We start from the raw sequence: 22,603 nt of genomic DNA on the forward strand, positions 1-22,603 counted from the left end.
GAAAAAGGCAGTCAGTGCACAGTAAGTGGTATAATTGGAGCTCTCCAGCAGGGGCAGGCATGGAGGAAAGGGGACGGTCACTTCCTGGGGCGACGAGGAAAAAGGAGGCAGGAAGCAGAGCATACACATACTTCAGAGAGGAGAGGAGGAGAGTGTGAGCAAACTGAGAGGAGACTGAGACTGAGAAAGACTGGGACAGGGGTACAGATAAACAAATAGAGAGAGAGAGAGGGAGACTGAGAAAGGGAGAGAGGGAGCAGGAATGTTCTGACCTGCCGTCTACCTTCAAGACAACACCGGTAAGACTGATGAGAGAGGGAGGGTTTGGACTCTGTCTGGGGTAGTGAGAGAGACTGGGATGGTTTGCTGTGTTGAGGTGTAGTGGGAGAGAGACTGGGATGGTTTGCTATGTTGAGGGGTGTAGTGGGTGAGAGACTGAGATGGTTTGCTGTGTTGGGGAGGTGTAGTGGGAGAGAGACTGGAATGGTTTGGACTCTGTTGGGGGGTGTAGTGGGAGAGAGACTGGGATGCTTTGCTGTGTTGGGGTGGTGTAGTGAGAAAGAGACTGGGATGCTTTGTTGTGTTGGGAAGGTGTACTATGAGAAAGACTGGGATGGTTTGAACTCTGTTGGGGGGTGTAGTGGGAGAGAGACTGGGATGGTTTCTGGGCTTTGTGCTCTTAATGACACTGAGGCTGTTGCTCTCTGCTGTACACCCATGTGTTAAAGTCCAGTGGGAGTCCTTGCACTGACCTGTCTGCCGTCTGCAGGTACCTGCATTACTGAGCCGCTGTTATTATTGCAAACATTCAGTCTGTGTGATGTAAACATGGCCTCTGTACACAGGATAGGGGAAAATGACTCTGCATGTTTGCCTGCTTGACTTTTTTCTTTTTCCAATAACACTGATGAAGGTACAAGAGCCCAAACGCTGGTCTGCTTGACTCAGTTTAGTTTCAGTAACACTGATGAAGGCACTAGAGCCCAAACGCTGGTCTGCTTGGCTCAGTTTAGTTTCAATAACACTGATGAAGGCAGTAGAGCCCAAACGCTGGTCTGCTTGACTCAGTTTAGTTTCAATAACACTGATGAAGGCAATAGAGCCCAAACGCTGGTCTGCTTGACTCAATTTAGTTTCAGTAACGCTGATGAAGGTACAAGAGCCCAAACGCTGGTCTGCTTGACTCAATTTAGTTTCAAAAACACTGATGAAGGTACAAGAGCCCAAATGCTGGTCTGCTTGACTCAATTTAGTTTCAGTAACACTGATGAAGGCACTAGAGCCCAAACCCTGGTCTGCTTGACTCAATTTAGTTTCAATAACACTGATGAAGGCACTAGAGCCCAAACGCTGGTCTGCTTCACTCAATTTAGTTTCAGTAACACTGATGAAGGTACAAGAGCCCAAACGCTGGTCTGCTTGACTCAATTTAGTTTCAATAACACTGATGAAGGTACAAGAGCCCAAACGCTGGTCTGCTTGACTCAGGGAATTATATTAATTTCCCACAGTAAAAGCATAGCACAGTGTAATAAAACACAGTGAAAACATGGAAAAATATAGGCAAACATTGTAAAGCACAGAGAGGTATGGCAAAGCAGTATAACAAAAACACACCTGGGTAAACTAACTCTTATAAAAATGTCCCATAGTAAGAGCACAGCACATTCAAAGCATGGTAAAGCACAGAGCGGTCTGGTAAAGCATATAGAAGCACTGTAAATTACAGAGAGGTCTGGTAAAGCATAGGGAAGCATTGTAAAGCACAGAGAGGTCTGGTAAAGCATAGGGAAGCATTGTAAAGCACAGAGAGGTACGGTAAAGCACAGGGAAGCATTGTGAAGCACAGAGATGTATGGTAAAGCATAGGGAAGCATTGTAAAGCACAGAGAGGTATGGTAAAGCATAGGAAAGCATTGTAAAGCGCAGAGCGGTATGGTAAAGCATATTAGTAATAACACAAAAACATGGCAAACTAATACACAATAAAAGCACAGCAGGAAGTTCTCAAAGCAACATCTGCAGCACTGTGCAGGAGGGTCTCAATGCAACGTCTCCAGCGCTGTGCAGGAGGGTCCCAATGCAACGTCTCCAGCGCTGTGCAGGAGGGCCTGCTCTTTTTCTCTGCGATTCAGAACGGCTCAGTGGATTTTATTATTTAAATACTGTACCTCGAAGTAAGCTTTTCTCCATTTCCCGTTCTCAAGGTAAAACTACACAGGTATTTGTGATCTCAGCGTTTTCATTCTTTGGAAATCAAAGGGTTAACTGTCTGACACAAACACACATGCACACAGACACAGACACTGAGACACACACAAACACACACAGAAAGGCAGACAGCAGGTGTTCCACAGTTTGGGGTTTTAACTTTTAGACAAACACCTCTCTGCACAATGCTCTAACTCAGCACACTACTCTACCGCAAGCGGCGAGGGGTTCGGCGGCCGGTACTGCCAAGTGCTGTCATTGCAGCGGGTAACTCGGTTCGCGGGTCAGTGCTTTCCGTGCCGGTCCTGCGGCTCTCTCAGCACACCTTGTTTGTGCTTTGCTAGCGCTGGCGGGGGGAGGGATGACCTTTACTTGGGTAAAGTGAAAGCTTTTCGCTGTATCAAACTGCGGGACACGGAGGATGGTACAGCACGGTGTCGCAAATAAACGAGTTTCTGGGGGTTTTCGAAATCAGTTAACCATGGAGGCACTAGGTAGGGTATTTATTTATTTTTAATAATAATAATGTTTAACTGATGGTGTTTTTATTAGTTGTTATAAGTAGAAGTCTGCTGTCTTTGTTAGTTTTTTTTGAATTTGTAGAACGCATCCGGGAGTTTCCAGGTAATGTTTTATCAGACAGTTCATCCTATTATGCATTAAAATAATAAGCTGCGCTTCTTGGAGGAAATAATGTAAACGTAATAAGGTTACTGAAAACAAGTTTCAACTGTAAGTATTTTTCAATGTAAGACTTATGAAGTATCTTCAGTATTAATATATACCTAGCAAATACATCTATTAGAAACGTTTGTCATTGAAACTAGGGTTATTTCACTATTTCTAAACGTAGCACGATTCAGTGTTTGATAGTTACACCAATGCCAAAGTCATTTAAATGTAAGTACTGGTTAAATGGCTTCTCGTTGAATTTGTGTGGAGAAGGCATCGGGTGCTCCTATCGGCGAGATTTTAAAACCCTCTCTGCCCCTGCTTGTTCGTGTGAGTTAGTGGGTGTTAGGGTTCGGTGTGTGTGTGGAGTCAGTACCTCATTTGACTGCAATGGTAACTCACATGCTTGTACGAAACGCAATTCAATTTGAATCACATGAACCTGTGTTATACAGTGTTAGCTATTTCACTCTGCTTCACCTGTGTGTGTGTGTGAGAGACACTGTGTGTATGTGAGAGAAACTGTGTGTATGTAAGAGAGACTGTGTGTATGTGGCAAACAAGGGTAAACTATGATAAATACATAGTGTAACACATGAGAAAAACATGAGGAAACTGAGATTAGTGTGATAAACGCTTATAGGGGAAGCTTGTCCATGATAATTCTCCATACACAAAGTGATTCGCCTGTCTGAGTTTGCAGTTCAGTGACAAACAATATGTCAACACAGCAGAGGGGAATTCCAAGATTAACACTCTACTCCCCAGAGAATTGTAGATTGCGGTAGTCTTCTCTGTGCTTCACTACACAAGAAGCTTTAGGGAGCTGGTTAAAACTCTGGAGCAGAAAAGGATGTATTGTCTGCGTAGGGATCTCGGTTCCCGCAGGCAGGCGCATCACACAGGACGAGGCAATCCACACACAGGTGGAGGGCGCGAACCCGGGACCTCTTGCACTGAAACATAGCACCAATACCTCTGTACAAAGGAGCCGGCTCTTTTGTACAATGTTATCTGCGCTATGCTTCAGTGCAAGAGGTCCCGGGTTCGTGCCCTCCACCTGTGTGTGGATTGCCTCGTCCTGTGTGATGCGTCTGCCTGCGGGAACTGTGATCGCTACATCTGCACTGTTAGTGTATTGCCTGTGTCTGTCTGTCTGTCTGTCTGCATTGCCAATGTGGTGCCCGTCTGTCTTTCTGTCCGCATCGCCATTGTAGATGATTTGTGAAAGGCTGGTTAAATATGTTTTGCAAAACTCTTGACCTCTGTTCTCTGCTCTCTCCCTCTCATCTCTCCTCTCACCTCCCAGCTCCCTCTCTCCCTAATCCTCTCTCCCTCCCTCGCTCTTGCTCCCTCTCTCCTCACCCTCTGCCTCTCCCTTGCTCCTCCTCCTCCCTGTACAGGCATGTTTGGCTGCACGGCTCAGCTCTCGCAGGGTCTCTATCGCACACATACTCTCTTGAGATCTGGAACTTTTCAGCTGTTTGTTTACTGGAAGCAGCCAGGTTATTGAAGGACAAACATTGACCGAGTCATCAACTGAAACCTGAAACTGGGATTTAAACTCAGACTCAAATTCATACCAAGCCGTACAAACCTTGCCAAAGTGAATGCAGCAAACGCACAGAAATACTGAGCTTGTATATCTATCAAACAGTCCCGAATAGCAGGTATACGAAAGCCTGTACTATGCACTTCCAATTAGAAGGCTGCAGGCTGCAGTACACTGCACACAGATTTCTGCTGCCTCTTTCTTGCCTCCAAAAAGATTTGTAGTATAAGCTCAGTCCAGACGGTTGTCATGCTGATGCGCTGGGGAGACCGCGCTGGGTTGATCCCCGGAGCCAGCATCGCAGCCGTTGTGTGTGCTGATGCGCTGGGGAGGCAAAATGAGCGGATCCCTGGAGCCAGCATTACACTTCAGCCATCAACACCAGACACAAGGATATCTACATCATCAGATGGAAGGAAACACAGATGGATCACATTAGTTTAGAATAAAAGATGCTACGTGTTAGTTGGTTCTTATCTTGGCAAGAGCCGAGTCAAATGTCAGCATGACATTTTAACACCTACTCCCATGTAATGGAAATCTTAAAGAAACCTCCTTCTGTTTCTGCCAGATTGATAGTATATGTGTCTCTGGCATCTCTGTAGTTTGTAGAGTGGAGAATGCAATGTGCCTCTGATTCAGTCTCTCCACTGCCTGTCGCACTGGTCACACAGTCGAGCCTCTCTGGGCTTCCAGAGTAATGTGTTTCTGTCTGTTTCAATCTGCAGCTTGTGGTCACTGATTCTAGAGTTGGTTAGGGTCTGCCTGTGTTTTGGGTTTTTAATTACCTCATCATAATGGGCCCCGGGACAATTTCCTGTTCTGGCAACTGGAACAGTCTTGTTTATTTTGTGGTCTTTTACCACGGGATACCAAAGCAGTACACTAATCAATCAATCAATCAATCAATCAATCAATCCATCAATCAATCTTTATTTAATATAGCGCCCTTCACAAAAAATTGTCATAGAACGCTTCACGACAGAACAAAACTACAATTGTATGATGAGCACAAAAAATAATCAACAATAAATATAAAAATGCAAAACTATGTGGGTAAAACTCAGTACAATACAAGGTAATAACATTTAAAATATGAACGACAGGTTATAAAAATTGCTGGTGCCTCCCTTACAGAAACTGGCGGTTGATTCCATAGTTTGGGAGCCCTAAAGCCAAATGCTCTCCCTCCTGTGTTCTTTTTAAAAATCTTAGGGACAGTAAGCAGTCCTGCGTCCTGGGATCGCAGTGGTGGTATAGGTATGCATGGGATTAAAATATCATTTAAATATGAGGGAGCTAAACCATTTATTGTTTTGTATGTAATAAACATAACCTTAAAATCAACCCAGAACGTTACAGGGAGCCAACGTAGGGCTGCCAGTACAGGGGTAATTTGATCATATCTTCTTGTTAAGACCCTGGCAGCAGCATTCTGCACAAGCTGCAGTCTGGGAATACCAGACAACAGAGCATTGCTGTAATCTAGTCTAGATGTTATAAAAGCATGCATCAACCTCTCTGCATCTTGCATGTACTTAGCTTAGCAATATTTCTTAAATGAAAAAAGGATACTTTGGTTATTTTTCTAATATAAGGTACAAATGAAAGATTTCCCCTTTCAGACCTCAACTTGCATGGAAAGCTGTCTTGAAAGCATCTGAATCTCTATTGTTTAATTTGATCCTAATAGCATTACCTCTGTTTTATCAGAGTTTAACAATATATAATTTTTGACATCCATTCTTTAATATCAGCAAGACAGATAGTAAGGATATTTGCAGTTGAGCTGCCACCTGGTTTAAGGGATGAATATAATTGAGTGTTGTCTGCATAGCAGTGGAAATTGATGTCGTGTGTCCCATAACATCACCCAAAGGCAGCATGTAGAGGGAGAACAAAATTGGCCCAAGAACAGAGCCTTGTGGAACACCACATTTAATTTCTGATAAAGCAGAGGAAACTTCGTCAATTTTAACATATTTAAACCTATTTGAAAGATTTAAACCATCTCAGGACACTACCTGACAGTCCAACAAGATTTTCAAGACGTGCAATCAGAATTGAATGGTCAATGGTATCAAAAGCCGCACTTAAATCCAGGAGAATATTAGAAGGGGTATCTCTGATGTGCTAAAGGTCCAGCCTGTTCTTAGCTGCCATGTTGTAATGTTTTGTGTTCAGTTTGTTTCTGGAATAACGCTGTGCTTTGGCAAGGAGGCTGTGAGATGCATATCTTTATAGAGAGCTGGATCACACGATGGGGTGTATGAACGGTTTATTTATTGCAGGAATGTGCATACAGCTGTTTTCAAAAGGCTCTGATGTCTTTGCCTGTGTTTGTACTTAGATATGACTATCCAAAGAGATTCTGGGATTCTCACTGAAATACGTCCATCCAGAATATAGGCAGTTAGATAGGGGAGGGGAGAGGGTTTGGGCTCAAAGCAGTCACATGATTATTGCTATCTGTTCTACAGCTGCTCAGTCAAAGGGCGCTGTGTTATGAAAGTCCATCTGATTATGATTAATGCAATCCTTCGGTGATAAAGTCCACACAGAGATGCATGTTTGTCTTTCTGCCTGTCCCTCTGTATGTCTCCCTCTCTGTGTGCCTTTCTCTCTGTCTCTGCCTGCCTGTCTGTCTCTCTGTATGTCTCCCTCTCTGTGTGCCTTTCTCTCTGTCTCTGCCTGCCTGTCTGTCTCTCTGTATGTCTCCCTCTCTGTGTGCCTTTCTCTCTGTCTCTGCCTGCCTGTCTGTCTCTCTGTATGTCTCCCTCTCTGTGTGCCTTTCTCTCTGTCTCTGCCTGCCTGTCTGTCTCTCTGTATGTCTCCCTCTCTGTGTGCCTTTCTCTCTCTCACTGCCTGCCTGCCTGTCTCTCTGCCTGCATTGTGTTTATTTTGTTTTTATTCCTGAGAGTTTGAACCGCAGGCTCTCATTCCTCACTCCAGAGTGAGGGGACCCACGCTGTGCAGCTCAGGCAGGCTGCCATTTGCTTTGCATCACTGAGACATATTGTTTATTTGTCCTGTCTCCCTGCAGAGCCGCACTGCGCTTTTAGTTAAATAAACTGTTCCATTCACACAGCCTGCTGGGAGGAACTCAAACACACTGTGGAATGACTCTGAGAGCATCTTGAATGGATCTCTGGCAGCTCTGCTGTCGATTGTGAAAGGGCCTGATCCTTTTCAGCATTTATTTTTCAGGAGATCCTTAAATAACATAATGAGTCTCACCTTTTAGATTCATGTATTTGACTGGGGTTCTTCATTGGAAAACACCTTGTTAATTACACAACAGCTCTGACTAGCTGATCTGAGCTGTGACTGGGTAGGGTGGAGCAGTCCACATTCACCAATAGGAAAGTGTCAGGTTTGATTGACACCCGTTCCGTTAGATTTTCCTCAGCTTGGATATCTCCTCCCCGGCTGCATTCGCTGAGCTGCTGGTCAGAAGCAGAGAATAAACAGAATGAAGGCATTGATCAGCAAAGCACAACCAACCTGCTGCACAGTCATTGAGAACAAAGGCATTGATCAGCAAAGCACAACCAACCTGCTGCACAGTCATTGAGAACGAAGGCATTGATCAGCAAAGCACCAGCAACCCACTGCACAGTCACTGAGAATGAAGGCATTGATCAGCAAAGCACAACCAACCTGCTGCACAGTCATTGAGAACAAAGGCATTGATCAGCAAAGCTCCAGCAACCTGCTGCACAGTCAACAGGGTTCATGATGAGTCAATAAAGAAATGTGATACTCTGAAAGTTAGAGATTTATTCCAGTGATTCCAGCGATATGTCACACAGCGATAGCTCTGTGTGACGGAGCGGCGCTGGTCTCTTTTCCAGGGCAGTATTCTTTAGCTGGCCCCTGCAAAACTACCCTGGTGTGTACACTATAACTAGTGCTGTAAACTGATAAAACACCCCTGATACAAAACAAATGAAATCAACGTACAGTCAGTAAACACCCAAAAAACACTGCAAATGGTTACTCAATTCACATTGACTTCACCCCTTTCCCGTGTGTGTCAGGGTGCCTACTCTCTGTGTATATATTATTATTATTATTATTATTATTATTATAATAATAATAATAATAATAATAATAATAATAATAATAATAATAATAATAATAATAATATATTTATTTTTATATAGCGACGTTCATAGTGGACCACCATCACAAAGCGCTTTACAGAGACAGGCTGTGAACTGTGCATTACATGCAGAATCACTTCCAATAGGACATTGATTTAACATCTCATCCGCAGGACGGAGCACAAGGAGGTGAAGTGACTTGCTCAGGGTCACACACAGTCAGTGGCGGAGTGATCTTCTGGTTACAAGCCCTGGACTTTAACCACTGGACCACACTTCCTCTTATACGTGTATAATTAGCTGACAGGCATGCATCTAATTAAACCCGTGCAAAATGTGACCGAGGGATAATAAGATTATTGTTAGCTAGTTAATCCCTCGGTCACCAGTATGAAAGATCTGCAGCATCGGCTACACGGGGAGTGGGTTCAGAGTGGAGAAAGGGTGTGGACAGAGTTAGGAGGTAAACATATAAAGAGAAATAACAACCTGCACAGTACTTGTTACCGTTGATATTTGTTTTGTGTTTGTTTGGCCAGCGTGCCTTTTTGTTTTGTTAAAACTGTTTATTTTCTTGTCTGAAAAGCACTGAGCACCTTAGCGTCTCACTTTCGCCCCGCAGTTACCTGTGCTGTGGAGCTATTTCGGGTCTGACGTCACCACCTGCAGCCATCGTGTCACACCTAAAAAATAAAAGCAAATTACCTTTCCCAGTGCTGCTGGGCAATGTCCCGCCTTCCTGACTCGTATCTATCATTGATTTGTTCTGAATACTTTAAACCCACCCCAGCTAATGAGTGACAGCAAATTCCTACATTTCTATTGGAGATTTAAAAAAAAAAGATCACAATTAGGCATGTTCGCAGGATCTAAAGCTGTATTACAGTTAGATACTGAGAATTTAAAACAGTTGCAAATTGTGGCGAAATGTAAAATAAATACCTGATAAACAGAAGCCCTAACTATACAGTGCTTGAAACAATGGGCTCTCTTCTTGAGGGCAGATTTAACCCTTTCAGTGCTCATCTTAGTGCCGTATGTTAACATTGGAACGCTTGGTCCCAGTCTGAGGCCGTGTTGAAATATATGTTTCAAATATGTTGTTATCCTCTTCTCATGTATACTCAATGAAGGAGTTCCTTCTTCAGATCCACAAAACTAAGTCAGGACTGAAAGGGTTAAAGAGTGCTTTTTCAAAGTCTGTTTTTTTTTATTAATAACATAAATGTTTCAAGAACATCAGACACAGAGCACAGGAAATCATTGTAAAGCACAGCGAGGTCTGGTAAAGCATACAGAAGCATTGTAAAGCACAGAGAGGTCTGGTAAAGCATAGGGAAGCATTGTAAAGCACAGAGAGGTCTGGTAAAGTATAGGGAAGCATTGTAAAGCACAGAGAGGTCTGGTAAAGTATAGGGAAGCATTGTGAAGCACAGAGAGGTCTGGTAAAGCATAGGGAAGCATTGTTATTCTTAGGCTCATTTTAAAGTTTCTTTCCAAAATCAAGCCGCTGAGAGCTTGTGTTCCAGAGGGGTCCTGGCATCTTTTCTGGAGTTAGATATTGAGTGTGTTGTGGTAGGAGTTTGGACCTCTCTAATCTCCCCTTCTCTGATCTCTCCCTCTCCCCCTCACCCCCCCTCCTATCTCTAGACTGTTTCTCCCAGGGCTTGGAGCTACGATGCCAGTCCTGAAGAGCCTGCCTGGGAAGCTCAGAGACTTTAAGCGCAGCCGGACTCTGGGAACGCCGTCGACAGCCCCAGCAGCGCTAATCCTAGGAACAATGAACGGGGGGGCAAACCCCTTCGAGGAGGAGGGGGGTGAGGAGGGGGCCAACCCCTTTGAGGAGAAGGAGGAGGAGGAGAGGGGTGGGGCGAACCCCTTCGAGGAAGAGGAGGAGGGGGATAGCCCCGCCAGACCCTCCCCGGATCCCTTGAAGGACGAGGAGCGCAGCAGCCCCCTGAAGGGAACTCTGGACAGGATCCGGGGGGTCTCCCCTCTCAAGACCCTGGGCAAGCTGGGCAAAGGGATTCGCAGCTCCGTTAGAGGAAAGGGGACCACCGGGGAGGAGAAGACCCCCAGCAGGTCCTCTGAGAAGGACAAGAAGAAGAGCAGCCGCAGGAGCTCTGAGGAGCTGACATCGATACTGAGGTACAGAGTGTGGTACAGTGGAGCAATACAGTGCAGAGCAATACAATGCAGTGTAGTGTAATACAGTAGAGTACAGCATAGTGCAGTACAATACAATACAGAGCAGCTGAGGGGCTGGCATCCATACTGAGGTAGAGAGTGCAGACCAGCAGTACAGTACAATGCAAAACTGGAAAGCAGTACAATACAGAACAGAGCAAACTGCACAGCACAGACGAATATTCCTTTGAAAAATGCATACTGTCTTTAAACCTGTTTGCTGCAGTATGCTGTTTGCATCTCACTGCAGTGGACAGTGTGCTCTGTGTATCTCACTGCAGTCTGACAGTGTGCTCTGTGTATCTCACTGCAGTGTGCTGTTTGTGTCTCGCTGCAGTCACGCTGTATCAGGTGGTTTAATCTTTCTTAACTTGTTTCTTCTCTCTTTGCTGCTCCTCTTGTCCTGTGTTTCGATTATTTGGACAGTGGTGGTGTGCTGGGTTTGTTCACAAGTGTGTGTGTGTGTGTGTGTGTCTGTGCGTGACTGTGTGAGTCTCTGTCTGTCATTGTGTGTTTGTCACTGTGTGTGTCTCTCTCTCTCTCTCTCTCTCTGCCTCTGAGGTCAGTGCAGTTCAGTATACCCAGGAATAGCTCTGCTATCAGCTCAGAGCCTCATTGCTTTTTTGCTTTATTGCTTTTTTGCTTTATTGTTTTATTGTGAGCTACAGAGCAGTTTCAAATTAGTTCTGACGTCAGAGATTTAGTATTTCAGCTACCTGCCTGTATCTCCTGGTCCACCCTGTAGAGTAGAGCTCCAATGTGGAATAGACAGGTGGCAGAGAGGGGATCAGAGAAATCCACACTGTAACGAGAGAGAGAGATATTTTAAACCTACTAAAAATATAAGATCCTCCCCGGGTTTGAATTAAAGACCAGTTTATAATGAGAAACGTCAGAGCAGTAATATGGAGACCAGCTATTTTACACGACTTTCTTATTTTATTGCAGTAGAACGATTGCATTGCTATTATAGTGCCATTACATTACCTTTGCCGTGCCATTGGATTGCTATTATAGTGCCATTGCATTGCTGTTGTGCTGCCATTGGATTAGGAAATGCTGATTGCACTCCTTAAATCTCAGGAAGTGCAGCGGTGGTCTGACTACACCGCGAGGTGGGTTGTGCAGCTGTGATTTCTGTCCCCTCTGTAGCACACAGTTACAGAGGGGCAAGATATCCAGCTACACACCTCCAGTGGTCAGAAACATGACAGTGTAATCTGAAGAATTTTATACACAGCGGACCCTGTTTAACACCCCTCTCTCCCCCTCCTTCTCCTTCCCCCCTCCCGTGTCCCTCCTTCTCCTTTCCCCCTCCTGTGTCCCTCCTTCTCCTTTTCCCCTCCTGTGTTCCTCCTTCCCTCTTTTCCTTCCCTCCCTCTCCCCTGCCTTCCTGTCCCCCCTCTTTCCCTCCACTCCTCCCCTCTGGTGTGCACAGTCGTCTCCCTGGGAAGCGCAAGGAGAGCCTGTCGAATGGTGAGCCGAGCCCCACAGAAAGGGAGGGGGGAGAGGGGGACCCCAAGAGGAGACTCTCCTTCCTGAAGATCGGCCTGGGGGGTAAGAGCCGGTGCGATTCCCCGGCCGAAAAACTGTCCCTGGAGGGGGAGCGAGTGGAGGAAGAGAAAGAGGCAGAGAAGGAAGAGGAGAAGAAGGTCAAAGAGCCACTTTCAGGTGAGACAGAGCTTCAGAAACGGAAGAAGACCTTCTATATAATGTATGAAATGTAACGAAAAGGTTCAAGTGGCTGCCTCTCATCACGTTGAGAGTTTCATTCTCTTGCACGTTTTGCTGTGCCTGGAGGTGGGTTTGTCATACACAGTGTACAGGACTTTGAGTTGGAAAGAAGCCTCTCTGAATGGCTGGACTGGTGTTTCATGGGAAACATTAACTGAAAACTTATTTTCAGGACGACGGCACCTGGCCAGCCTGTGACGTGCTTGTTTTGTGGCCTGTGGAGCTCTGGCTGCAGTCCTCAGGGCTCGGTATCTCTGCGCTCCAGAGATCTGTTTACACACCCTGGACATGCTGAGATGAGAGGTTGCCTGTGAGCTCTGGTCCTGGGGTGTGCAGCAGGAGAGTGGGGGGATTGGGCCTTCACCAGCTCTGAGTGTTCAGGCTACAATGGCAATAAAGCCACACAGCATCTGGAAGCAGGATGTACACACAGGGGAGAGAAACACTGCTGGTAGCTGTTCAATACCACTCATTCAGAGAGAATAATTAAAGTTATCTACACTGATGAAGGCACTAGAGCCCAAACGCTTGGCTCAGTTTAGTTTCAGTAACACTGATGAAGGCACTAGAGCCCAAACGCTGGTCTGCTTGACTCAGTTTAGTTTCAATAACACTAATGAAGGCTCCAGCTGCGCTTGTCTGCTTGTCTCAGAGGTCTTTTGGACGCTGCAGTGATTCGTTTGAAGTGGTTGAAGAGTGTCAGGGATGCTTGTTCTGTGTGTTTATATTCGGATGTCCTTCCTGAGTCTTGCTGGGAGGTGTTGACAGAGACACAGTGGAGACACACCAGCTCCTCTCACTTCCTCCTTCTCCTCAGGGGGGACTTTGTGTGTGTCAGTGTGTGAGTCAGTGAGTCATTGTGTTTGTGTTTCCCCTTTTAGAAGTCTCATAGTAAAAGCACAGCAACCTGTGGTAAGCACAGTAAAAAAAGAGACCCTTATAAAAGTGTAGTGGTTTGTTATAAAAATATAACCATGTTATATTACCATCTCTGTGCTGTTTCTCTGTGCTGTTTCTCTGTGCTGTTTCTCTGTGCTGTGTGTCTCTGTGTTGTTTCTCTGTGCTGTGTGTCTCTGTGTGTTTCTCTGTGCTGTGTGTCTCTGTGTGCTGTGTTGTGTCTCTGTGTGTTTCTCTGTGTTGTGTCTCTGTGCTGTTTCTCTGTGCTGTGTGTCTCTGTGTTGTGTCTCTGTGTTGTGTGTCTGTAAGATGTCTCTGTGCTGTTTCTCTGCCCTGTTTGTCTTGCTGTGCTGTGTTGTGTCTCTGTGCTGTTTCTCTGTGTTGTGTCTCTGTGCTGTTTCTCTGTGCTGTGTGTCTCTGTGCGTGTGTGTTTCTCTGCTGTGTTTCTCTGGTGTGTCTCTGTGCTGCTTCTCTGTGCTGTGTCTCTGTGTGTCTCTGTGCTGTGTCTCTGTGTGTGTCTCTGTGCTGTGTCTCTGTGTGTGTCTCTGTGCTGTTTCTCTGTGTGTGTCTCTTTGTTGTGTCTCTGTGTTGTTTCTCTGGTGTGTCTCTGTGCTGTTTCTCTGTGCTGTGTCTCTGTGTGTCTCTGTGCTGTGTCTGTGTGTGTGTGTGTCTCTGTGTTGTGTCTCTGTGCTGTTTCTCTGTGTGTGTCTCTTTGTTGTGTCTCTGTGTTGTTTCTCTGGTTTGTCTCTGTGCTGTCTGTCTCTGCGTTGTGTGTCTCTGTGCTGTTTCTCTGTGCTGTGTCTCTGTGTGTCTCTGTGCTGTGTCTGTGTGTGTGTCTCTGTTGTTTCTCTGTGCTGTCTCTCTGCCCTGTTTGTCCTGCTGTGCTGTGTGTCTTGTTTCAATGATTTACTGGTCTGCTGTATCGAGGGAGGAATGATTGTTGTACTTTGGACCGTTCAGTGTTTCTATCAGGACCAGAGTAATAAAACCTTGTTGGTCAATCGCTTGCTGGTATTAATGGATCACGGTTCAAATCACCTGTCACCTCCAATTTAATTCAATCAGCTACACTAGAACCTGTCATGTCAGATTGCATTTATTCCATGGGTCCATCGGATATGTACTGATATCCTGTCTCAGAGGGAGTCGTTATACTGCATTGCTGTTGCTTTGTTAACATCAGGGCGTTATAAATGAACAATGTCAATGTGTCTGAAACACCACAGTACACTACTGCATGTATAGTATACAAAGAAAACCAGGGGAAATTATTGCAAAACACGCACTGTAATGCAGTATTGGGCAATTCACAAAACAGCAAACAAAAACAGTTCTTACTGTGCTTTCTCAGTCCATGCCAAAGAAAATGCATGTCACCCTGAGACAGAAATGGCATTTAAAACAACAACCACAAGAAAGCACTCACACAAGCACAAACTGGAAAAAAAAACACATTCTTTCAGCTTTTTAATGGTCATAGATTACAGGATCAGATATGACATGCTCTGTATTAATAGAGAGGATCGGATCTTGTGGCAGTGTGTGTGTGTGTGTGTGTGTGTGTGTGAATCAGAGATGGCACAGGACAGGCAGGCAGTGTGTGTGTGAATCAGAGATGGCACAGGACAGGCAGGCAGTGTGTGTGTTAATCAGAGCACACTCATTCAGCTGTAATTTGAACACTGACAGACTGTTTAAAAACGTTCAAATGTTTGACATCTCTTCTTCCGCCTCTCCTTCATCTCTTCCCATCTTCCCTTCCCCCCATCCCCTCTTCTCCCCCTCTCTGCTCCTTCCACACTCCCCCCCTCTCCTCTCAGTGTTGGAGATCCTGCGGCTTGTGATGAAGCGGGACCTGTTTGTGGCCGACACGCACATCCTGGAACTGGAGCGGGAGTGCGAGGGAGAGGGCGGGGCTGGGGGCGGGGCCGAGGAGGCAGGTGGGCAGGCCCGGGACAGCGGACGTAAGTTGAAGGACGTGGAGCTGCTGTACGAGGCGCTGCTCAAGGAGCTGGGGGAGGTGGTGCGTGAGTCCTTGCTCCCCGACAGCCCTGCCCCGCCCCCCGCACTGCCCCTGCTGCTCCAGGTCATCGAGCAGGAGGAGCGGGCCGACAGGGAGTGGGCTGAGAGGGAGGCCGGGGGCCCGGAGGGCCTCTCTCGGCCCCGGCAGCTCCGCAGGAAGTGGAAGGAGAATGTGGCGGAGTCGGCCAGCAGCAGGCTCCCATGTAGGCAGGACGCAGGGGCCCTTGCCGGGTTCCTGGGGGCTCTGAGTGAGCGCGTGGTGCAGGACCTGTGTACTGTGAAGAGGAACGCACTGCCCTGCTACCCCCCCGAGTACGAGGCCTTCGCGGTGCACCTGCAGAGCTACCATCAGGCCGTGGGGCAGAGACTGAGAGAGGCGGCCGCAGCTGAGCTGCACATCACTGAGCTGCACACACTGCTAGACTGGGTGCACAACACTTACAACAGGTCAGAGAACTCACTCTCACACTCACACACTGAGCTACACCCCACCCCCACACACACAGACACACACACACACTCTGATCTCTGCTGTCTAATTACTTCTCTCTGATTTCTGCTCTCAGATCACTGATCACTGATCACTGTATCCTCTACTCTGTATTTCAGGGAGGTGCTCGATCACTCTGCCTTCAGGGAGCTCACTTCCGGATCCCAGCTGTCTCCTCTGCTGCCCCTCGACACCCTCAGCAAGCTGGAGAGAGACTACGTCAGCTTCGTCAAGGTGAGGGGGCAGGGGCTGGTAATCAAACAGGGGGTGTAGCTGACTCAGGGCAGTGCGGGTAATCACACAGGGGCTGTAGCTGACTCAGGGCAATGCGGGTAATCACACAGGGGCTGTAGCTGACTCACGGCAATGTTGGTAATCACACAATAAGAAGCTGTGTACATCCTCCTTTGTTGGAGATGTGTAAAGAACTCTCTGATATCAGGTGTAGTGTGTTGCCAATACTAGGTGTTAAGGTCTGTTTGCTTCAGGAGACGGTGACGGGGGAGCTGTCTCAGGACCTGGAGGCCGAGGAGAGGCGCTGGGGGGAGTCTCTGCAGATCGAGGAGTATCAGAGCAGCCTGGCCAGCAACGTGATCGCGGTACAGAACCTGAACCACAGTCTGAGCTGCGTGTGCACTGCACTCAATCAACTGATACACTGCGTTCAATCAACTAATACACAGACACATCAATTACAAAATAGCCCCAGGATTTAAACGTCATTGAGGGGATCACCGGTATTATCCAGTGACTCCATCACTCCTGCTAAATCATCTGTTAGAATAACACCATTGCTTTAACATTGCGTCACTCTAACTGATAGAGGCAGCTCCATTGCTTTAATACCCTGTCACTCAAACTTATTTATTTATGGCATTTCTATAGCGCCGTTTATACAAAAGTATCGCAAAGCACTGTACAGAAAAAAGAACAAACCACAATGCATTTGGATAGCATGTCACACATACAACTGCCAGAGTCAGACCATTTAAATAACAGATTTAAAGAACAGTATACACATAATACAAAAGCGGCAATTTTAAAGTTACATTAAACTGATAGAGAAACATCCATTGCTTTAATAACCCGTCTCTAACCGATAGAGATTCTCACCCTGTCCCACTCTGTAGTGTGTTCCTGTCTCACTCTGTAGTGTGTGTTCTTGTCCCACTCTGTAGTGTGTTCCTGTCTCACTCTGTAGTGTGTTCCTGTCTCACTCTGTAGTGTGTGTTCCTGTCTCACTCTGTAGTGTGTTCCTGTCTCACTCTGTAGTTTGTTCCTGTCTCACTCTGTAGTGTGTTTTCCTGTCTCACTCTGTAGTGTGTGTTCCTGTCTCACTCTGTAGTGTGTTCCTGTCTCACTCTGTAGTGTGTTCCTGTCTCACTCTGTAGTGTGTTCCTGTCTCACTCTGTAGTGTGTGTTTCTGTCTTACTCTGTAGTGTGTTCCTGTCTCACTCTGTAGTATGTTCCTGTCTCACTCTGTAGTGTGTGTTCCTGTCTCACTGTGTAGTGTGTTCCTCCATGTCTCACTCTGTAGTGTGTGTTCCTGTCTCACTCTGTAGTATGTTCCTGTCTCACTCTGTAGTGTGTTCCTGTCTCACTCTGTAGTGTGTGTTCCTGTCTCACTCTGTAGTGTGTTCCTGTCTCACTCTGTAGTGTGTGTTCCTGTCTCACTCTGTAGTGTGTTCCTGTCTCACTCTGTAGTGTGTGTTCCTGTCTCTCTGTGTAGTGTGTTCCTGTCTCACTCTGTAGTGTGTTCCTGTCTCACTCTGTAGTGTGTGTTCCTGTCTCACTCTGTAGTGTGTTCCTCCTGTCTCACTCTGTAGTGTGTTCCTGTCTCACTCTGTAGTGTGTTCCTCCTGTCTCACTCTGTAGTGTGTTCCTGTCTCACTCTGTAGTGTGTTCCTGTCTCACTCTGTAGTGTGTTCCTGTCTCACTCTGTAGTGTGTTCCTGTCTCACTCTGTAGTGTGTGTTCTGTCTCACTCTGTAGTGTGTTCCTGTCTCACTCTGTAGTGTGTTCCTGTCTCACTCTGTAGTGTGTGTTCCTGTCTCACTCTGTAGTGTGTTCCTGTCTCACTCTGTAGTGTGTGTTCCTGTCTCACTCTGTAGTGTGTTCCTGTCTCACTCTGTAGTGTGTGTTCCTGTCTCACTCTGTAGTGTGTTCCTGTCTCACTCTGTAGTGTGTTCCTGTCTCACTCTGTAGTGTGTGTTCCTGTCTCACTCTGTAGTGTGTTCCTGTCTCACTCTGTAGTGTGTGTTCCTGTCTCACTCTGTAGTGTGTTCCTGTCTCACTCTGTAGTGTGTTCCTGTCTCACTCTGTAGTGTGTTCCTGTCTCACTCTGTAGTGTGTTCCTGTCTCACTCTGTAGTGTGTGTTCCTGTCTCACTCTGTAGTGTGTTCCTGTCTCACTCTGTAGTGTGTTCCTGTCTCACTCTGTAGTGTGTTCCTGTCTCACTCTGTAGTGTGTTCCTGTCTCACTCTGTAGTGTGTTCCTGTCTCACTCTGTAGTGTGTTTCCTGTCTCACTCTGTAGTGTGTTCCTGTCTCACTCTGTAGTGTGTGTTCCTGTCTCACTCTGTAGTGTGTGTTCCTGTCTCACTCTGTAGTGTGTTCCTGTCTCACTCTGTAGTGTGTTCCTGTCTCACTCTGTAGTGTGTTCCTGTCTCACTCTGTAGTGTGTGTTCCTGTCTCACTCTGTAGTGTGTTCCTGTCTCACTCTGTAGTGTGTGTTCCTGTCTCACTCTGTAGTGTGTGTTCCTGTCTCACTCTGTAGTGTGTGTTCCTGTCTCACTCTGTAGTGTGTGTTCCTGTCTCACTCTGTAGTGTGTTCCTGTCTCACTCTGTAGTGTGTGTTCCTGTCTCACTCTGTAGTGTGTGTTCCTGTCTCACTCTGTAGTGTGTTCCTGTCTCACTCTGTAGTGTGTTCCCTGTCTCACTCTGTAGTGTGTTCCTGTGTCTCTCTCTGTAGTGTGTTCCTCCTGTCTCACTCTGTAGTGTGTGTTCCTGTCTCACTCTGTAGTGTGTTCCTGTCTCACTCTGTAGTGTGTTCCTGTCTCACTCTGTAGTGTGTGTTCCTGTCTCACTCTGTAGTGTGTGTTCCTGTCTCGTGTACGACATCACACAACCAGAAGAGTGAACATACAACACAAAGGCAGAGTGGAGACATCATACAAAGGACAGAGGTGGGACATCACCACACCAGTAGGACTAGAGTGAGAGAGTGGTTCTGTAGTGTGTTCCTGTCTCACTCTGTAGTGTGTGTTCCTGTCTCACTCTGTAGTGTGTTCCTGTCTCACTCTGTAGTGTGTTCCTGTCTCACTCTGTAGTGTGTGTTCCTGTCTCACTCTGTAGTGTGTGTTCCTGTCTCACTCTGTAGTGTGTTCCTGTCTCACTCTGTAGTGTGTTCCTCCATGTCTCACTCTGTAGTGTGTGTTCCTGTCTCACTCTGTAGTGTGTTCCTGTCTCACTCTGTAGTGTGTTCCTCCATGTCTCACTCTGTAGTGTGTGTTCCTGTCTCACTCTGTAGTGTGTTCCTGTGTCACTCTGTAGTGTGTGTTCCTGTCTCACTCTGTAGTGTGTGTTCCTGTCTCACTCTGTAGTGTGTTCCTGTCTCACTCTGTAGTGTGTGTCTGTCTCACTCTGTAGTGTGTGTTCTTCCCTGTCTCACTCTGTAGTGTTTCTCCCTGTCTCACTCTGTTTCTTTGTCTGCAGAAACTGCAGATTCACCTGGACAGGGCCTCCCGCATCACTGCGGAGCTGGGGGCGCGCGTGGCTCACTGCTGCCTCTCTGGCCTGGCTGACTTCCTGCAGAGGTACGCACGCGGCACGCCTGGCTGCAGGAGGCTTCACTTATTTCACTGATTTCTTTTTAAGTGCCGTACACAAGGAGGTAAACATTAAAAACTCTAATTCGAATTCAAATTCCAACACACTGCACTTGAAAACAAATCATCGTTGTTATACACCACGACTTATATATCTTCAAACTTGTTCTGTTTCATTTGTTTTTTCATTAAGTTTTTAAAGCCTCAGTAGAGCTCTCAAACATGTCTTCTAAGTACACCAGTGTGTAATGTTTGTTCAGTGTTCTGTTTCATGTATCCGCTAGAGGGCACAGTGTATCTGGGGACAGGTTCATTGTTACACTCAGGTGTACCAGCTGTACTCAGAGAGCAGATGTGTTTGAGAGCTCTACTGAGGCCACAGGGGGATTTCAACTGTAATAAAGTCCCCAGGATGTGACGACTGTAACACAAAGCTGTGATATTTCAGATACAGACATCGTTATTTGATTTTTACAAATCTGTGCATCTCTGTGTCTCTGTATCTCTCTGTATCTCTGTGTCTCTGTGTCTCTGTATCTCTCTGTATCTCTGTGTCTCTGTGTCTCTGTATCTCTGTGTATCTCTGTGTCTCTGTGTCTCTGTATCTCTGTGTCTGTATCTCTCTGTGTCTCTCTATCTCTCTGTATCTCTGTGTCTCTGTGTCTCTCTATCTCTCTGTATCTCTGTGTCTCTGTGTCTCTGTATCTCTCTGTATCTCTGTGTCTCTGTGTCTCTCTGTATCTCTGTGTCTCTGTATCTCTCTGTATCTCTGTGTCTGTATCTCTCTGTGTCTCTGTATCTCTGTGTCTCTGTGTCTGTGTATTTCTCTGTATCTCTGTTTCTCTGTATCTCTCTGTATCTCTTTGCATCTCTGTGTCTCTGTATCTCTGTATCTCTCAGTATCTCTCTGTATCTCTTTGCATCTCTGTGTCTCTGTATCTCTGTATCTCTCAGTAACTCTGTGTATCTACGTGTCTCTGTATCTCTGTGTCTGTATCTCTCTGTCTCTCTGTATCTCTGTGTCTCTGTGTCTGTGTATTTCGCTGTATCTCTGTGTCTCTGTATCTCTCTGTATCTGTATCTGTGTCTCTGCGTCTCTATATTTGTATGTCTATGCCTCTTTATCTCCTTGTCTCCTTGTCTCTGCAGCTTCCAGAAGAAAGTGGAAGTGTTCCACCAGTACCAGACTGAGAGTGGAAACCCAGCAGAGGGCTTCGTAGCCAAAACTATCGCCCTGGTAAACTGCTGCCCTCCCTTCAGGTATAGAGAGGGGAGGGGGGGGGAGGAGGCTCAGTGTGTCTCAGGGTTTCTTCATTTTAATAATGTATTGTACTGATTTCACTAATCATCCCATCTCTCTTTCTCTCTCTCTCTCTCTCTCTCTCTCTCTCTCTCTCTCTCTCTCTCCATCTCTCTCTCTCTCTCTCTGTAGGAGTTTCCTCCAGCGCTGTGCTCAGTGCGAGTCTCAGGACTGTGAGGACGGGCTGAGGAGAGGCGTGGCAGCCCTCGACAGGATCGTGAGTCTGGGGGTGAAGGTGCTGGTAGAGCAACTGTTCCAGCAGATCAAGGTGAGGCACAGGAGACTACAAACTGTGTATCATTCTAGTCTTCTTCTCCTCTACTCTCTCTCCTCCGCCTCACTCCCCCTCCCTGTCCCCTAATCTATCCCCCATCTCACTCACCCCTCCCTCTCTCTCCCCCTCTCCCTCTCCCTCTGTGCCCTTTCCTCTTTCACCCCTCCACTCACCCCTCCCTCTCTCCCCTCTCCTTCTCCCTCTCCATCTTCCTCTATTCCCCCTCTCCCTCTCTCCCTCTCTCTCTCCCTCTGTTGTGTGAATCTGATTGCCCTCTCTTATTCTTATTCTGTGTTTTTTCAGCCCTACTTTGAGAAGCTGGTGAAGAGGAAGTGGCTGAACAACACTGAGGCCTTCGACTCGATCACAGAGACAATCAGAAGCCACTTCAAGACCTTCTGCAGGATGGAGGGGGCCCCCTACCAGGTAGAGATCAGGGGCGGAGCCCGCGGTAACCAGGGAGATCAGCGCCATGCCTCCAATGAAAGTGTCCCGCAGTAAAAGCACAGCAAAGTGTAATAAAGCACAGTGAAAGCATGGTAAAGCATAGAGAAGCATTCTAAAACACAGAGAGGTTTGGTAAAGCATATTAAAAACCAAACCACGGTAAACAAACACTTACAAAAGCCGTGTGCTCAGTTGTGCAGTTTTGATTAAAGGAATCTTTGTTTAAATTTCCAATGACCCAGGAAGTAAAGCAGTCATGGACTTTCTTTAATTCAGTGTAGCTCTCTCCCTCTCTCTCTCCCTCTCCCTCTCTCCCTCTCCCTCTCACCCTCTCCCTTTCTGTCCCTCTCCCTCTACCTCTTACCCTCTCCCACCCTTTCTCTCTCCCTCTCCCTCTCCCTCTCTCACCCTCTCTCTCCCTCTCTCTCCCTCTCTCTCCCTCTCTCTCACCCTCTCCCTCTCCCAATCTCACCCTGTCCTTCTCTTGCACCCTCTCCCTCTCTTCCTCTCCCTCTCTCATCTTCTCCCTCTCTCACCCTCTCTCCCTCTCTCTCCCTCTCCTTCTCCCTCTCTCACCCTCTCTCCCTCTCTCTCCCTCCCCTTCTCCCTCTCTCACCCTCTCTCCCTCTCTCTCCCTCTCAGGCGCTGGTGTGTGAGGTGCACAGGCGTGTTCTCGTGGAGTACCTACGCGCTGTAATGCGCGGTCGCATCATCTGCACCTCCACCAAGAAGAGGAAGAAGATGTCAGGCAGGCTGAGGGATGAAGGCAGGCAGATCAAAGAACTCTTCAGAGAACTGGTGAGAGAGAGACAAACACACTCACTGTCAGGGCTCTACATTCTTTACTACTAAGTTCTGGTAGAAATTTTGACCAGACACCAATAGTA

General features: G+C 46.8%; 1 protein-coding gene across 5 annotated transcripts in view; it reads left to right on the plus strand.

Annotated features, from left to right (window-relative positions):
• LOC121304940 (tumor necrosis factor alpha-induced protein 2-like) overlaps positions 1-22,603 on the plus strand; it is a 27,055-nt gene continuing 4,452 nt past the window's right edge. The window contains exons 1-12 of one of the 5 annotated variants that reach the window (XM_041236385.1): positions 2,312-2,705; positions 4,193-4,553; positions 10,192-10,689; positions 12,167-12,399; positions 15,180-15,828; positions 15,991-16,105; positions 16,360-16,470; positions 19,583-19,683; positions 20,845-20,955; positions 21,128-21,263; positions 21,573-21,695; positions 22,359-22,514. In XM_041236385.1, coding sequence (XP_041092319.1) covers positions 10,220-10,689; positions 12,167-12,399; positions 15,180-15,828; positions 15,991-16,105; positions 16,360-16,470; positions 19,583-19,683; positions 20,845-20,955; positions 21,128-21,263; positions 21,573-21,695; positions 22,359-22,514 — 2,205 coding nt within the window. In that variant the 5' untranslated portion in view covers positions 2,312-2,705; positions 4,193-4,553; positions 10,192-10,219. Of the gene's footprint in view, positions 300-2,311; positions 2,706-4,192; positions 4,554-7,342; positions 8,328-10,191; positions 10,690-12,166; positions 12,400-15,179; positions 15,829-15,990; positions 16,106-16,359; positions 16,471-19,582; positions 19,684-20,844; positions 20,956-21,127; positions 21,264-21,572; positions 21,696-22,358; positions 22,515-22,603 lie in introns of those variants that run through there. The other 4 variants (XM_041236387.1, XM_041236383.1, XM_041236384.1 and 1 more) reach the window with 4 other exon arrangements.

This window comes from Polyodon spathula, chromosome 40 (assembly GCF_017654505.1).
Source record: "Polyodon spathula isolate WHYD16114869_AA chromosome 40, ASM1765450v1, whole genome shotgun sequence".
Lineage (NCBI taxonomy): Eukaryota > Metazoa > Chordata > Actinopteri > Acipenseriformes > Polyodontidae > Polyodon > Polyodon spathula.